Here is a 17,656-nt window from a genome sequence, read left to right as displayed (position 1 = left end):
CCGTGCACCGCAACGAAGAGTAGCCCCCGCTCGCCACAACTAAAGAAAGCCTGCGTGCAGCAACAAAGACCCAACACAGCAAAAAACCAACCAAACAAACAAAAAAAAAACCTCCAGATTTCCCTTTGCCTCTTTCCCACCATTTCCCTCTCCAACCCTCCCCCCGCCACCAACCAATTGCTCTTAATTTCTTCCTACCTTTTCTCTTATTCAACATCTGTACTCAGATGAGAGCAATAGACCCATTCTTACTGAAACACAAAGGATTGATAAGATTGTGGTCCCTTCCAGGGGATTTGCACGCTGGCATTAAAAAAATATATTACAAATCAAAGGAATGACACTCTAACTTGGAAATCTCAGAAATCAAGGGTCAGAATGGTGCACGCTTTTGAGGAATAAGTGACCAGAGCTTTGCAACATCCACTGGCACTGCTTGATCCCTTGGGTCTCCTTGATCCTCCTCCAAAACACACTGCAACAAGCAATCAGCTTACCACTATAATTGTGCACACTGGCCCCAGGAAACTCCAGATAAACCCTGTCTCTGTATTCAGCCAGCAGCTATGGAGAAAAACAGGAGTCAGTGATTGTCTCAGAGTCCTGACCCTAAAATTACTCACACCCCGCCAGACGTGCTAATGGGAGAGAATATTGGCAGATGAGACCGACGTGAAAATTTTCATGATGGACCAGGTCACATTGCAGTTTTCCTCTTTCAGACCTTCTTCCTGGGTGAATGTTCCTGAAATATTCACTTAATGCCTTGTGTAGAGCTCATTTCTCAATCCATAACCTCTGTAACCCCTTTATCCAGACCTCTCCACTAGTATACCTTGTCATTCAAATCTCAGCTCGAACGTCACCTCCTCTGAAAAGCCACTACCCTGGTCCTTTCCTAACAGAACTTGCTGCTTTTTTTTTATAGCACCTATCATAAATTATCTTGTTCAGTTGTTTATATATTGTAAATTGTCCATCTTCCCCTACTAGACTATGAGCTGCATGAGAATTTGGACTTTGAACGTTTTATTCATCTCTGAATACCCAGCACTCAGTGCAAATCCTGGCATGGAAGAGGCATTCCATAATTATTTGTCAATAGGAATGAAGCAATAAAGGGAGGGAGGGAAGGAGGGAAGGGAGAAAAAGAAGGAAGAAAGGAAGAAGGGAGGGAGGGAGGGAAGGAAGGAAGGAAGGAAGGAAGGAAGGGAGGGAGGAAGGGAAAGGAAGGAGGGAGGGAGAATTAATTGCCTTTTCCCATCATGCCTCTAGTAGATATTGGCTGTTTTCACAATCTGACAACTATTCTACCATGTTTCGTAACAGCACCCCAATATTCCTTTAGCAGAAGTGTGCCTTCCCCAGAAAGAGAAGGAAAATAATCAAGTTTGGCCAACCAGATGTTCTCTCCCTGGAATGTAAGTCACCAGTAGTAGAGTGATCAAAAGGCAAGAAAATGTTTACGCCATGAGAAAATGCTGCCCATATCCTTTCAAGGATAACTACTTCAGTAAATACGGGCCAATTTCCTCATTAGCATCTGCATCTCTGCCTGAGGGCATCAGACTAAAAGCTTTAGAAAATTTGTTCCCCCAGGGAGCAGCCCTCAACCAATGGCTGATGGGAGGTAGCTGGATAAATACGCCAGCTCCCTCACTTCGTGGGTGGGATAACTGTGGTATGTGCCCTGCACAGTCCCCCAGAGGTACCTAATGGGATTGAGCCCCAGTTACCTACAGCAGGACCTGCTCAGGAATGCACCCTGTATTTCCTCCTTCTCTTCCCTGTCTCACTTCCCCACTCCCTAGTGCCTCCTGAGATCATTTCAAATCCTTGCCAATGCTACTCCTCTCTTCCAAAACTTTCTGTAGTTCCTACTACCTAGAAGGTATTCACCAAATTCCATGCCCCCCGCAATTTCCTCTTCTTCCAATCCAATCCATCTATTCTCCAAATACAGCTTGAGCTCTCCCTTAGGCAAGATTTGTCCTCACTTAGGTATACATTTCAGTAGAGCTTTCAAGGCTCATTCAAAATCTACCTCCTCCAGGAAGGCTTCCGTGAACTTTCCAACTCCCATATGCCCTCATCCCTCTCTGGTCTGTGTCAGGGCTTATACTACCCACACCAACGTCAGGCACTTCATCATGGTGCCCTTGCATTGTCACCACTATCTCCTGACAAGATAGACCTCACAGACATAAAAAACAAACTTATGGTTTCCAAAGGGGAAAAGGGGGGAGGGATAAATTTGGAATTTATCTACTATATATAAAATAGGTAAACAACAAGGACCTACTGCATAGCACAGGGAACTATATTCAATATCTTGTAATAACCTATAATGAAAAGAATCTGAAAAAGAATATATGTATATATTCTTATGTATAACTGAATCACTTTGCTGTACACCTGAATCATTGTAAATCAATTATACTTCAAAAAAAATAAATATGAATATTTTTTTAAAAGGCAGTCAGACCTGAACTCAACTTGGACACTTACTAGGTATGTGACCCTGGGCAAATCCTGCAACTGTGCTGAGCCTCAGTTTCCTCTGTAGCTACCATTTATTAAGCGATTACTTTAGTCACTGTTGGTCTTGGGGCCGCCATGTACCGTAGCACAGGTTGTGCACCGCACAAATCTAGAGGGCAGTATTAAGACTGTAGTGTCATTGAATGGTGTTGCTGTATGCAGTGGAAACATAGAAATTTTGTTGAGAAATACCAGAGATAATATATATTTGTAAAGCTTACAGGGTTTAGATTATGAAGGGCACTCCTTTAACGTGAATTCCATTCCCTCAGCCTTCATCTCATGACCTCACCTGAAGTATAAGCCATCAGCAGGCAGGGAGGAAACCTAGATATTTAATCCCCCAAATACAGCTCAGCAACGTGCCTATAGCACCAGGGTGATAAACAGGGGCCCTGGGATTGGAAAGACCCAGATTCAAGTCCTCACCCTGCCACTTTTTCACTGTGTGATAGTGAGAAAGTCTTTTCACCCTTCTGAGGCTCACTTTCCTCATCTGTAAATTACAATAACAAGGGTCCATCCTAGGATGAAATGAAGTAACTCACTGAATTACAGTCTCTACCCTATCCACATACTACTTGTCCTGTCACTTACCTAATTTTTCCCTCAAAATTGACTCAACTTTTTAAGTAAAAAGTTGAATCAATGGAATCATGTCTATACAATGGAATCATGTTTAAAACAGTCCATGGTAATAATGATGGTGGTAAAAATAACATATATAATGCTTTACACTGTGCCCAGCACGGTCTAAATGTTTTGCAGATAATAACTCACTTAACACTCAAAACAACACTATGATACAGGCATTGTCATTAGCTTGCATTTAATAGATAATGAAATGAAAGCATACAGAGTTTAAGTAACTTGCCCAAGGTAACACGGTGGTGGAGCCAGGATTCAGACTCAAGCAGGTTGGCTCCAGAGTCCACGAATTGAAACCTTGTGCCATCAAGTTCATTGTTTACATCACTACCATCTGCGGATACTATAGTGCAAACAATGGCTCCTGGATTTGTGCAGTGCACAACCTGTGCTACTGTATATGGCAGCCCTGAGACCAACAGTACATAAAGTTAATAATTTTCAGGGAGAGAGAAGGATGTCACTTACCGATTGTACATCCCATAACCTTGTGGTTGTATGATGGCAGAGACAGCCACCACCAGCGCCGGGAGCCCGTAGCCAAAGGCACAGAGATACCTCATCTTGATGTTTCGAGAGCTGAAGTAATTCACCACTTTCAGGTTCCTGGCCATAAGGAAGAGCATCACAGCCTCCACCAGCATCCAGAAGAAGCAAGCGAGGAAAAGGTAGTGCAGAAAGCCCGCGATGATGGCGCAGCCCATCTGCAGGGAACAATCGGGCACGTTCAGGATCCCCTACTCCAGAGAGCAGGTTCAGAGGAAGAGGGCAAAGGAGAAGCTACTTTGATTGGAGATCCCCAAACACGGCCCCTTCATTCATTCCACAAGTACTTATTCTTCACCAAGGATGGCTCCATCCTTTTGGTAGGGTAACCAATCATCCAGCTTTGCCTGGTTTTCTCAGGACGTATAACTTTCAGCGCTAAAACTGGGAGAGTTTGGGGGGAAACAGATACATGATCGCCCTTCTTTAGGGGATGGTTGAAGATATGGGGGAGGGGAAGGGGTCCACAAACTACAGCCATGGGTCGGCTGCCTGTTTTGTAAAGAACGTTTCATTGACATACAGCCACCCCCATTTATGTATTCTCTATGGCTGTTTTCACACTGAAACAGCAGAGCTGAATAGTCACAGCAGAGACCATAGTATCTGCAAAGCCAAAGATATTTATATCTGCCTCTTTACAGGAAAAGTTTGCCCACCCCTGGTCACGTGATGAGAGTGAGGCGCACTACTAGCCTTTAGTTCTCAAGGGGTCTGGAAAGTGAAACATCCCGCAGTGAGAGGGGTAGTTCTGCATCAAGAATGATCACCCCCGGGCTTCCCTGGTGGCGCAGTGGTTGAGAGTCCGCCTGCTGATGCAGGGGACGCGGGTTCGTGCCCTGGTCCGGGAAGATCCCACATGCCGCGGAGCGGCTGGGCCCGTGAGCCATGGCCGCTAAGCCTGCGCGTCCGGAGCCTGTGCTCCGCAACGGGAGAGGCCACAACAGCGAGAGGCTCGTGTAACGCAAAAAAAAAAAAAGAATGATCACCCCACCTGAAATGTCAGTAGCGCTCCCTTTGGAAAAACCCTGAGAGCCTACTGTTCCTGGCACAGTTACTGGGGGTAAATTGGCTAAAGTTCTTGTTCTCACGGGGCACACGGTCTCGTGGGGGAGGTAGATACACAATCAGTAAAATAACCCAAAATATCAATATGGTTTCAAATGGGTGCTGAGAAAGGAAGCAAAATAGAGTGATAAGGAGTAGAATTTCTCAGCTGTGGATGCAACTAGAGATTATCATACTAAGTGAAGTAAGTCAGAAAGAGAAAGGCAAATAACATATGATATCACTTATATGTGGAATCTAAAATATGGCGCAAATGAACCTATCTACGAAACAGAAACAGAATCACAGACATAGAGAACAGACTGGTGGTTGCCAAGGGGGAAGAGGGGAGGGAGAGGGATGGACTGGGAGTTCGGGGGTGGTAGATACAAACTATTAAAGATAGAATGGATAAACAACAAGGTCCTACTGTATAGCATAGGGAACTATATTGAATATACTGTGATAAACCATAATGGAAAAGACTATAAAAAAGAATGTATATATGTGTATAACTGAGTCACTTTGCAGTACAGCAGAGATTGGCACAACATTGTAAATCAACTAGATTTCAATAAAAAAAAAGAATTTCTCCACTGTAGCATTAATGATATTTGTAACACTACTGCCAGATTATTTTCTGCTGGGGGAAGGGGGGCGGATGTCCTGTGCATTGTAATGTGTTTAGCAGCATCCCTGGCCTCCACCCATTAGCTGCCAGCAGCATCCCCTCCCAGGGGTGACAACTAACAACGTCTCCAGATATTGCCAAGTGTCCCCTGAGTGAGGATGGAATCATCCCAGGTGAGCACTAATGGCTTAAAGAGTAGTAGGAGGGACCACTACAATATATAACATGATCAGGGAAATGATTTTAAACTGAGACCTATCACAAGATGGAGTCAACTAGGTGAGAAGCTGGGGAACAAGTATTGAAAGAGGGCACAGCACATGCAAAGGTCCTGAGGTGGGAAGTAGCATAGACAGAGTTGGGTAAGGATGAGCAGAGGCAGATTCGGAGATGATGGGGCTGGATGGGGACACAGTCTGAAGGATATGAGACCTGATTGTCGGTCTTGTCTACACCGGTGAGGAAGAGAATCTTGGCCAAGAAGAGGCACACGCAGAGGTGCAGGTGGAGGTAGGTGTTGTGGTTTTGGATGGTACGACACAGCAGGAAGGTGATGATGGCCACGGTGAGACACACCAAAGAGATGATCATGCCCACGTGGCTAATGATGTACAAAGTGAACTCCATCTGTCAGGAAAGAGATAACTGTTGGTCTCAGAGAAGGACCAACATACCCCCCAGGCAGGAAAATGAATTATCCAGCCTCCTGGCTTGGATATATAGAGCTTGGAGGCCTTTTCTCCCTCTGACACTCAGCGTGAACTAGATATTGTTCATCATCACCCTTTGGCATCCATCAGCACCCATTCTCACCCCTGTCCTATGCCCTGTTCTGCGAGGGCAGGACGTTTACAAATGACATTTCCCATGATCTCTTGGGGGTTAAGATCCTGAATGTCATTTAGGTTCTCCAGTGAGATGTATGCATGAAGGTTTTGAAAGGCAGGATGGAGGCAGACACCAGCCTTCTGCAGACAGGAGTGAGCTGTGGCTGGACTCCACCTTCCGACTCTCCGATCTTTAATCTTTAATTTCCTGGATGTGGGGTGAAATGACAGCTGCAGTTTTTGACCTCCGCATTATGGCTGCAGAGGGGTGATCTTGAAGCCAAAAATCCAAATGGCAGCCCCCTGATTTCAAGTCCTCCATCCCTTCCTGTGATTCTGTGAGCATCCAAGTCCCTGTATTAAATACTTTTCTGCTTGAAATACCTTGAGTGGTTCCTGTTTCCTGCTCTGAACCAGGACTGATAATAGGTGTTCAGAGATGCCCCAACTTCTGGGAGTAGAAATGACAAGTTGAGTCCTTCTCTATGCCATAATTGTAATTAATTTTAAGTTTATTTGGGTGCTTTCTGTGTGTTAAAGATATGCCAGGCACCATCTCATGAGCTCTTCTCTATGATATTGTGATGTAGCAGTTAAGAGAACTGACTACAGTTTTAGCTGTTTGAGCTTGGGCAAGATACTTAACTGCTCTGTGTCTCAGTTTCCTCATCTGTTAAAAAGAGGATACTAACAGTAACTACCTTATGGAATTGTTCTAGGAGGATTCAGTGAAAATGCTTAAAGTACTCACAACAGTGCAGGAAACATGTATGATATAAGTGTTAATTTTCATCATTCTTTTTTCTTTTTTTTTAATGAAATGTTGATGCTTTTTAGTTTTGGTTTTTGGCTGCACCTTGTGGGATCTTAGTTCCCTGACCAGAGATTGAACCTGGACCGTGGTAGTGAAAACCCCAAGTCCTAACCAGTGGACCGCCTGGGAGCTCTCACATCATGATTTCTTACTTGTTCTCATTTATTTATTTATTTAGGCTGCGTTGGGTCTTTGTTGCTGCACGTGGGCTTTCTCTAGTTGCGGTGAGCGGGGGCTACTCTTCGTTGCAGTGTGCAGGCTTCTCATTGCGGTGGCTTCTCTTGTTGCAGAGCATGGGCTCCAGGCACGCGGGTTTCATTAGTTATGGCACACGGGCTCTAGAGCGCAGGCTCAGTAGTTGTGGCACACGGGCTTAGTTGCTCCGTGGCATGTGGGATCTTCCTGGACCAGGGCTTAAACCAGTGTCACCTACATTGGCAGGCAGATTCTTAACCACTCCAGCATCAGGGAAGTCCTTCTTGTTCTCAGTTTTAAGGTGAAAGAACTGGGCTCAGCTCAGAGAGGTTGAGTGACTTGTCCATGGAAACACAGCTAGGAAGTGACAGAGATGGGGCTTGAAACTAGACTAGTCTTGCTCTGGATCGAATACTCTTAAGTTCTAAGCCTTACATTCCTCTAAATAGCATTTAGGATCTCCCTAACAAGGAATAGAACCTCCCACCTGGTAATATAGACCAAGCATACTCACCACAGCACTAATGTCTATTCTCTCTATCGAATCTAACCCCTCACCAAGGCTTAGTTCAGGTTCCATCTCCTCCCTGATCTATCCCCAGTTCTCACTGACACAACACTCAGTTCCTACAGCACAAATTCTTACACCATTTACAGGCAGACCTCAGAGATATTGGAGGTTCAATTCCAGACCACCACAATAAAGCAAATATTGGCAATAAAGTGAGTCACACGAATTATTATCCCCAGTGCTTATAAAAGTTATGTTTACACTACACCATATTCTACTAAGTGTACAATAGCATATGTCGAAAAAATGTACATACCTTAAGTAAAAAATATTTTACTGCTAAAAAATGCTACTGTCATATGAGCCTTTGGTGAGTCGTAATCTTTTTGCTGGTGGAAGGTTTGAAATATTGTGAGTTACCAAAATATGATGCAGAGCGTGAAGTGAGCAAATGCTGCTGGAAAAATGGTGCCAATAGACTTGCTCAATGCACACAGGGTTACCCAAAACCTTCAGTTTGTTAAAAAAAAAAACAAGTATCTGCAAAGTGCAATAAAACGAGGTATGCCTGTAGATGATTCTGTAGAAAGAGACTTCTGGACTCAGACCATCCTGGGTTCAAATCACAATTCCACTAATTACTGGCTTCATGACTAGACTGGCTGCTGAGCTCCAGTCTCCCATCCTGCAAAATGGGTCTAAAAACACTTAAAACAAAGGGTCCAGGGCTTCCCTGGTGGTACAGTGATTAAGAATCTGCCTGCCGGGCTTCCCTGGTGGCGCAGTGGTTGACAGTCCGCCTGCCGATGCGGGGGACGCGGGTTCGTGCCCCGGTCCGGGAAGATCCCACATGCCGCGGAGCGGCTGGGCCCGTGAGCCATGGCTGCTGAGCCTGCGCGTCCGGAGCCTGTGCTCTGCAACGGGAGAGGCCACAACAGTGAGAGGCCCGCATACAGAAAAAAAAAAAAAAAAAAAAAAAAGAATCCGCCTGCCAATGCAGGGGACACGGGTTCGAGCCCTGGTCCGGGAAGGTCCCACAGGCTGCAGAGCAACTAAGCCCGTGCGCCACCACTACTGAGCCCGCGCGCCTAGAGCCCGTGCTCCGCCACAAGAGAAGCCATCACAATGAGAAGCCCGCGCACCACAACGAAGAGTAGCCCCCGCTCGCCGCAACTAGAGGAAGCCCGCGCGCAGCAACGAAGACCCAACGCAGCCAAAAATAAATAAATAAAAATTTAAAAATATAAAAAAATAAAAAATAAATAAAGGGTCCAGCCCATAGGAGGTGCTCAGTAAGTGGGGTCCGTGATTGTCATCGTGCCTACACCTGTTTAGGGTCATTTATCGTTTTATATACGAGTGTCATGGCTTCCCAACCAGACCATGAATTCTCTAAGGGCAGAAGTATGACACACACCCCTTCTATCCCCCATAACCCCTTCCCACAACACCCAATGCCATGAGAGGCATACCATGGCTGTTTAGTCAATGTTTTCCCACTGGATCTGGGGAGCTAGAGTACAGAGCATCAGTACTGACCGTGAGCTCCCCAGCAGCCATGATGATGGCCAAGTTCACCATTCGATTACAGCTGCAGCCAGTGTGCGTCTCAGAAACTTCAAGGACTGCACAGCCAGACGGTGTCCATCTACCTCCTTCAACATCTGTGCTCCAGGAAACGCAGATGGGACTCTCAAACTTCCGCTTTGGCTGAAAATTCAAAGGCTTTGGTTACCTGAGAATCCCGCTATTCAGGAATCCATTCAGGATTCAACTTGATCAACCTCAAGAAGATGTGGGTATGTTCTGTAGGGAAGGGAGAAAAATGCTGATATTTCAATGTGCAGTAATGAAAAGAAATGTCTTGGGTGCCAGACCTGTCTCTACCACTAACTTGGTCATGGCTAATGTAAATATCCGTGTAAATGTTTCTGCGTCAACATGACTTAATCTAACCTAAACCTTGCCCATTGATGAATGGGGAAATGCCACATAGAAATGCGAGAGCTCATTTTTCTAGTGGTGGATTTTGGGAAGTGGCTTGAGTTATCAGGAATTGTGGACACTTGCTGCTTTAATGGGTCCCCATCAAAAATGAGAGGTAAGCTCACTTGAGAATGGGGAATTCTCAGAAGGCAGATGGGGGTCCAATGGAAACCTCTTCACAAACCTCAATGTTCTCCAGGGTGTAGGTGACTGGTTTAGAGAACCCATCTTTCTTCTCTCCTGTTATGATGCCCCCAGCAATGCGAGAATTCAACTTCAACTTCCTCTTGGAGTTGGCCAAGGGGATCTGAGGGTCTTGGAAGAAGCGCTCATCCAAAACGGACTCCATACCCGCAAAGGAGACAAAAGCCACCCCGTTGACCCCTGCAATTTCCCCCAAAAGCAAAAAAAAAAAGGGGGGAAATCATTTGCTCAGTAGTTATTATAGATGACCCAGCCCATCCACACACATACACACTTTCATATCCCATGCATCTCTGCACCACTGGCTCGCTCTGAGAATTGAAACACCAGTGGACTTCCAGGTAGGTGAGCCTCCCCTACCGGAGGCTCTGGTACCAAAGGTACCATAACCTTTAAAAAAAAAAAATCTCGAGGTGCTATCACCTGGAAAAAATCTCGGCTACATTTAAAAGTCAATTTGAATTTGTGTTTTTAAGGAACAATTCAACTCAGCAGTGGGAAATAAGTTCCCCTCCCACATTTATGGTTATTCTTGTTCAGTCTCTTTGGTGGGCTTCCGCTTTCTTGTTCAGTCTCTTTGGTGGTCTCCAGGGATGTGTCCTAGCCTGTTCCTTGTGCCCTCCAGAGAGCATATAGATCAGGGAGTGATGAACAATGACCTACAGGCTAATCTGGCCATTGCCTGTTTTTTGTAAATAAAAGTTTCATCGCCACACAGCCTCACCCATTCATTTACATATTGCTTATGAATGCTTTTGCACTATGACGGTAGAGCTGAATCATTGCGACAGATTGTATTGTCCTCAAAGCCTAAAATATTTACAAACCATGCTCTACGGGAAAGGTTTGCCAATCCCTGATACAGATTAGCACTGTCTGCCAGAAATATCGCATAAACCACATATGCAATTTTACATTTTCCAGTAGCCACATTTCAGAACAGTAAAAAAAAAAAAAGGTCATTTTAATTATATATAAATCAATACCTACAAAATATTACCATTTCAACATGTAGTCAATATAAAAAATATTAATAAGATAGTTTACATCCTTCATCTTTGGCACCAAGACTTTGAAATCCAGTATGTATGTCACCTTCACAGCCTAACCACACTTGAAGTGCTCAATAATAAAACATGACCAATGGCTGCTGGATTGGACAGGAAATGGCTTGACACTCCTGTACTGTGAGATTATTTTTTAATTAATATTTTATTGGAGTATAGTGGATTTACAATATTGTGTTCGTTTCTGCTGTACAGCAAAGTGAACCAAACATACATATACACATATCCACTCTCTTCTAGACTCCATTCCCAGAGATAATTTAATTAATGTCTGACTTCCCTAGCAGATGGAAAACTCCCTGAGGGCATGGGCTATTTCTACCTCTCCCATCACTTTTTTTTTTTGGCCACGCCTTGCGGCATGTGGGATCTTAGTTCCCCGACCAGGGATTGAACCCGTGCCCCCTGCATTGGGAGTGTGGAGTCTTAACCACTGGACCATCAGGGACGTCCCCCTCTACCGTCATTGATTCCCTCACTTCTTGGCACAGGTCTTGGCACCTAGGAGGTGATCAATAAATATTTGCTAAAGAATTAAAGTTAAAAACAAAATAAATACATGCACCCCAATGTTCATTGCAGCACTGTCTACAATAGCCAAGACATGGAAGCAACCTAAATGTCCATCGACAGATGAATGGATAAATGAGATGTGGTGCATATATACAATGGAATATTACTCAGCCATAAAAAAGAATGAAATAATGCCATTTGCAGAAACATGGATGGACCTGGAGATTATCAGACTAAGTGAAGTAAGTCAGACAGTGAAAGACAAACATCATATGATATGCCTTATAGGCAGAATCTAAAAAACAATGATACACATGAACTTATTTACAAAACAGAAACAGACTCACAGACTTAGAGAACGAATTTATGGTTACCGGGGTGGGGGGAAGGGTGGAGAGGGATAGATTGGGAGTTTGGGATTGACATGAACACACTGCTATATTTAGAATAGATACCCAACGAGGAACTGCTAGAAAAAAAATTTTTTAATTTAAAAAAGTTTTAAAAGGTAATAAATAAATATTTGCTGCTTGAATGCACAATAACCACCCTCTCTGATTCTCAGGAGTGGGTCTGTACCTGTGGATTCAGATTCTTCGATTGTGGAGCACCAGATCTTCATCTCATCCCCTTTCGCTTTCAAACTAAAGACCTCATTCTCTTCAGTGCATCCTTTGTTGATAATTTTGCTCTCAATGTCTAAAAGGGAGAAAGGGAGAATTTACAGGAGGTCACCCAGAAAGTGGGTCTTGAATTTGGTTTCTGGCCAAGAAAGGGACGCATCCCTGGTTGCAAGAGAAGGAAAGGACAGACAGAACGATTGGTCATGGGAAAGATCCTGAGGCCCTCAATGAATGGCAGGAGGATGGCAGCACCAAATAAATGAGAAACCCAATTGGAACTCTAGGAGTGAGCGCTCACATCCTCAGGGGATGCGTCAGGGAAACATGGGCTTGAAGTCAACAATGATGGAAAGCAGCAGAGTCATGGCCCTCTGACTGCTCCAAATTCAGACAGGTTTTCCAAAGCCCAAGGAAATTGAAAGAGTCTGGAGCATGCCCAGCAGAGTGGACAAGAAGGGTTCAGGTTCCACAGTCACTAACTAGGAGGCCCGGCTCCGCCACTCAGCAGCTGTGTAAACTTGACCAGTGACTTAACACAATGCCAGGCACTCGATAAATGGGAGCTGTTGTTACAATAATTGGACTTGCTTTGCTGTACGTTCAGAGGTTTGAAACAGCTGGAGAACTGGTATATGGGAAAGCCACGCAGAATCACACGGCCAAAGTCACCAGTCTAAATCAGCCCCCAGGTGTGACCTTGACGCGAAGGCTATGTCCTACCTAAGTGGTCCGTCTGAATCGTCTGACTGACATTCGCTGAGGGTTTCAGAAGAGCTGCTAAAGTGGTGCTTTCCACGCTCTCCAGTAAGACTGTGGCCAGGGTAGATGTCTTCTCTTTGGTGAAGTTGGACCACACGGATGTTTGTTCAATCACAGAGGCAAAGCTCTCAGCCGTACTCTGCAAGGAAAGGTGTGTTTGCTCTCTCTCGCGCGCTTGCTCTCTCTCTTTCTCTTATCAGTGAAACAGCAGCTGTCCCCTCTCTCATCAAGAGAATGGGTTGACAGTCTAGGATAATGAAGAATGTAAAAGGACATTCACTCAGCCTCCTTTTCCTGATTCGAGAAGCCCCGCTGGGAATGCAAACTGGTGTAGCCTTCGTGGCGTGCAGTAAGTCAGCACTTGTCACGGCATAGATTGCGCATACCCCTTTGACTCGGCAATTTCCCTTCCAGGAATCCCTCCTGCAAGAAATACTTAAAAATTGTGCAAGGATCTTGGCTAATGGTGTGCATTTCAGTGTGGTTTGTGATAGCAAGAATTCGGAAAGCCTGAATGTCCAAATGATTGGTTAAATAAAAGACGATAAAGTCAAATCATGGGATAGTATACAGCTGTTAACAACAGAATGACTTTATATCTATGTATATGAACAAGCAGAAAGGTCCATGAGCTACGATCAAGTAAAGCAAATTACAGAATCACATGTTACATTACCTCCTTTCATTTAAAAAGAACAAGTACTTTAATTTAAAATTTTATATTTATGGTATTTATGTTTCTGTCACTAATGGAGATTTTAAAATAAATATAATCAATACTTATTATGAGCCAAGTATTAAGTGCCTTATATATACTAATTTATTTAATTTTATGAAGATACTTATGAGATAGAAGCTATTATTATTTCCATTTTGGATGAGAAAACAAAGATACATATCTAGTAGGTAGCAGAAGCAAGATTTGAACTTTGGCAGTCTGGTGTCAGAGGTGGAATCCTTAATCACTGCTCTAAACCACTCATAGTAGGTTCTCAACGTGTGCTTCAATGTGTGTGTGTGTGTGTGTGTGTGTGTGTTATACAAGCATTCACAAAGTAAAAAAAGATATGGAAAACTATGCATCTAAATGTTAACATTGGTTATGCCTATGGAATAGAGTTGAGGAAAGACTAGCAATAATAATATTAATATTAATGCTGATACTGTGCCCTTGATTATTGTTAATAAACTGACTATAAAAATGTAATCCCAACAAAAATATATGAAGAGAATTCACAAGCTCACAACCTAATAAATGAAAGGAAGAAATTAGTTGAATCCAATCCAATGGTGAAGGAAATTAACTAAAATCTTAGCAGGGAAACCAATTTCTATGTATCCAAATTTGATGATAAGAAGATGAAAAGAATTTCAATAAAAACTGGATCAGAGTGAAACTTGAGAGATGTTTGTCTGGGAAAAACAGGATGCACTGAGTTTTGTAACCATATCCCAAATGAAAGGCATGAGTTTGGGTCCCTCCCCACCGACAGAGCAAAAAATCTCAGCTAGAATCATCCTGAAAAACTGTGGTTCTCAATTCTGTGGCTGATGAAATCTCATCAAAATCCCCTTTGACATTAAATCTCTTCTGTTTAGCTAGGAAGTTTATTTTATATCCTCAGGAAAGAAAAAAAAATAGCAAGCAAGCTAAAACTCCATAGTAGTAATACTTCTGTGTTAATTTTACAAGGTTTTGTAATCTTTGGCATAATTTGGAAATCTATTGTTTAAACGGCTGGAAAACTTTGACACATTAAAGGAGACCAATTAACCACATGATTTCATGGCAAAAAGCTATTAGACGTGATTTTAATATGAACAATTTAAGAGAACACGGCTGTTGATACACCGTATTACGCATTTTTTAAAAACTCTGAATTATTATATTTATGCATGTGACTGGGTGGATTTATGAATCCCTTAAGGGCATAGTGACCTTGCCTTTTAGGTTTGTAAATCTTCCTCATTAAGTACTTAAAATCTGGGGAGAAATGAGAATATTCGTAAACATGGTAGAAAATGTTGGAGGGAATTTAAATAAATTTGTTGAAAGAGTTCATTGTTTATACAAATTTCATCTGAAAACCCTATGAATAAGTGTACACTTCATGAATAAATACGTTATACTAATAAATTAATTTCAAATTCACCAGAATACAAATGAAAGTGTTCTTCTTATTTTCATACAGATTTATAAATGACATAGCAACATCCGTAAGTTGCAACTTAAAGTCTTAAGAGAAACTATTTTTTTAAATCTGCAATTGTAATGACCTAGTCATCCCACTCCTAGGTATTCACCCTAGAAAAATGAAAATTCAAGTACACACACACACACACACACACACAGATAAATGTTTATAGTAGGTCTATTGATAATCGCCAAAAGCTGGGGTGGGGGGCTTCCCTGGTGGCTCAGTGGTTGAGAGTCCGCCTGCCGATGCAGGGGACACGGGTTCGTGCCCCGGTCTGGGGGGATCCCACGTCCCGCGGAGCAGCTGGGCCCGTGAGCCATGGCTGCTGAGCCTGTGCGTCCGGAGCCTGTGCTCCGCAACGGGAGAGGCCACGACAGTGAGAGGCCCGCGTACTGCAAAAAAAAAAAAAAGCTGGGGTGGGGATGGAGGAATGAAGAGATCTCGGTCAAGTGGAAACAACTCCAATATCCTTCAAAGATGAGTGGATAAACAAACTGTGGTCCATCCAGAAAATGGGACACTACTCAGCCATAAAAAGGAGTGAAGCACTGACACAGGCTACAATGTGGATGAAACTTGAAAACATGGTGCTCAGTGAGAGAAGCCAGACTCAAAGGGCCACTTATTGTGTGATTCCATTTACAAAACACTCTTGAAAAGACAAAACTGTAACGACAGAGAACAGATCAGGGATTCACAGGAGCTAATGGTGGAGGGAGTGAATATCTGACTATAAAGAGGAAGCCCAGGACTTCCTTGGCAGTCCAGTGGTTAAGACTCTGTACTTCCACTGCAGGGGGCATGGGTTCGATCCCTGGTCAAGGAACTAAGATCCCGCATGCCCCGCTACACAGCCAAAAAGTTAAAAAAAAAATTAAGTTAAAAAAAAAAAGAGGAAGCCCAGTGGAGTTGGTGGGGGTGGGGGGAGGAGAGGAGGGTCAGGGGAGAGGGATGGAACTGTTCTGTTGTCCGACTGTGGTGATAGTTACACAAACCCACTCGGGTAATACAACTCACAAAACTGTACAGAAAAGGGCAATATTCCTGCATGTTAATTTTTCAGACCTGACAACTGGAGTAGATTAAACGTTAACTCACAACCCATTCATGATAAAGGGGATTTCGTGCACCCGAAGTGTGCCCCCAATATGTTTGAAACTCGAAACGTGATTATGAAGACTTCACTGTTACCTTCAGAGAGACGACGGTGGTTTTGTTTTTACAGACGTCATCCAGAATGCCGAGGGTGGCGTTCATCAGTGCACAGAAGGAAACCTGCATCCCAGAGGGAAGAGCATTTGTGAGCGTCGATCAAGTGTGCAATGTACAAACTGGGCCATTGAGCCCACCACGTGGGATGGTCCTGGATTCCTGAGGTGTCACAAGTCTCTAGAATTCTCAGGGAGATGAAAACTCACCTTTTGATCAGAATTGGAATCATAGCATCTTTCTCTTCCATAAATAAGAAAAGAAAACATCAACCAACAGTAAAACTATTGAGTGGGGTGGAAAAGACCAGTGGTCCAAGTGGAATATAATTCAGCCATGAAAAGGACTGAAGCACTGACACAGCTACAACACTGACGGACCTGGAAAGCATGATGCTCAGTGAGAGAAGCCAGACACAGAACGATACATAGTGTGTGATTCCATTTATAGGAAATATCCGGAATAGGTAAATCAATGGAGATAGAAATTAGATTACTGTTTATCGGGGGCTGATGCCAGGGGGGAATACAGAGTAACTGTCAATGGGTACATAGGACTTCCTCTGGGGGTGATGAAAATGTTTTGGAGATAGAGGTGGTGGTTGCACACCATGGTGAGTGTACTAAATGTCTCTGAATTGTACACTTTAAATGGTGAATTTTATGTGCATTTCACAATTAAAAAAAAAACAACAGTGAACCAAAGTGCATGGGAATTCCAAAGCTAATTTACAAACTCATATTTAATATAGTGACATCAATACCTGAAGATGCTTCTGGAGTCTTTACTTACTAGAACGACTTCATTAGAGAATCAAGACATCCAAATTCCTCTGCCTGGCCTGGAGGCTGCGTTATCACCCATCCCATATCACACAGATGCAGCACATACACCTTCACTAATAGTGAGACTCCAATACCATTTCTTCTTTTAGTAACTGAATCCCCAAGTTTTAGATAGACAAATGTTCTTCCCTTCCAGCTGTCCTTGAAGCTATGTGTAAGCAAAAGTGATACTGGGTCATACTCTTAAAGGGAAGGACTGTGCCTTTCACTTCCCCTTCTCTTCTGCCCACCAGCTGGAATGCAGACTTGAAGTCAGGAGCTGGAGCAGCCATTTTGGACTAAAATGAGGGAGACTTGTGTGGCTGATGGCAGAGTATTATGAAGCCATCATGTCAGCTCTCAGCAGCTTACACTCAGACTGTTCCAAAGAGAGAAATAAATTTATATCTGGTCTAGGCCACCGTATTTTTTGACTTTGTTAAAGCTGCACAGCAGCATTCTACCTAAGTGCCTTCTGGGAAAACTTCAAGAACTAGGAACCTTCAAAAATAC

The 17,656-nt window shown here is 43.5% G+C and overlaps 1 protein-coding gene across 3 annotated transcripts in view; it reads right to left on the bottom strand.

Annotated features, from left to right (window-relative positions):
- The window catches only part of ADGRE1 (adhesion G protein-coupled receptor E1), a 50,045-nt gene that overhangs the window by 11,803 nt on the left and 20,586 nt on the right, over positions 1-17,656 (bottom strand). For 2 of the 3 annotated variants that reach the window (XM_012535766.3, XM_049707723.1), the window contains 8 exons: positions 16,302-16,385; positions 12,874-13,051; positions 12,110-12,229; positions 9,931-10,130; positions 9,300-9,470; positions 5,846-6,040; positions 3,658-3,893; positions 498-564 (listed from right to left, as the gene is read on the bottom strand). In XM_012535766.3, the coding sequence (XP_012391220.2) occupies positions 498-564; positions 3,658-3,893; positions 5,846-6,040; positions 9,300-9,470; positions 9,931-10,130; positions 12,110-12,229; positions 12,874-13,051; positions 16,302-16,385 (1,251 nt within the window). The remainder of the gene's footprint in view (positions 1-497; positions 565-3,657; positions 3,894-5,845; positions 6,041-9,299; positions 9,471-9,930; positions 10,131-12,109; positions 12,230-12,873; positions 13,052-16,301; positions 16,386-17,656) is intronic. The other variant, XR_007476373.1, reaches the window with a different exon arrangement.

Source organism: Orcinus orca, chromosome 3 (genome assembly GCF_937001465.1).
Source record: "Orcinus orca chromosome 3, mOrcOrc1.1, whole genome shotgun sequence".
NCBI lineage: Eukaryota > Metazoa > Chordata > Mammalia > Artiodactyla > Delphinidae > Orcinus > Orcinus orca.
The sequence above is the reverse complement of the archived record's forward strand: the minus strand, read 5'-3'. Positions and strand labels throughout refer to the sequence as shown.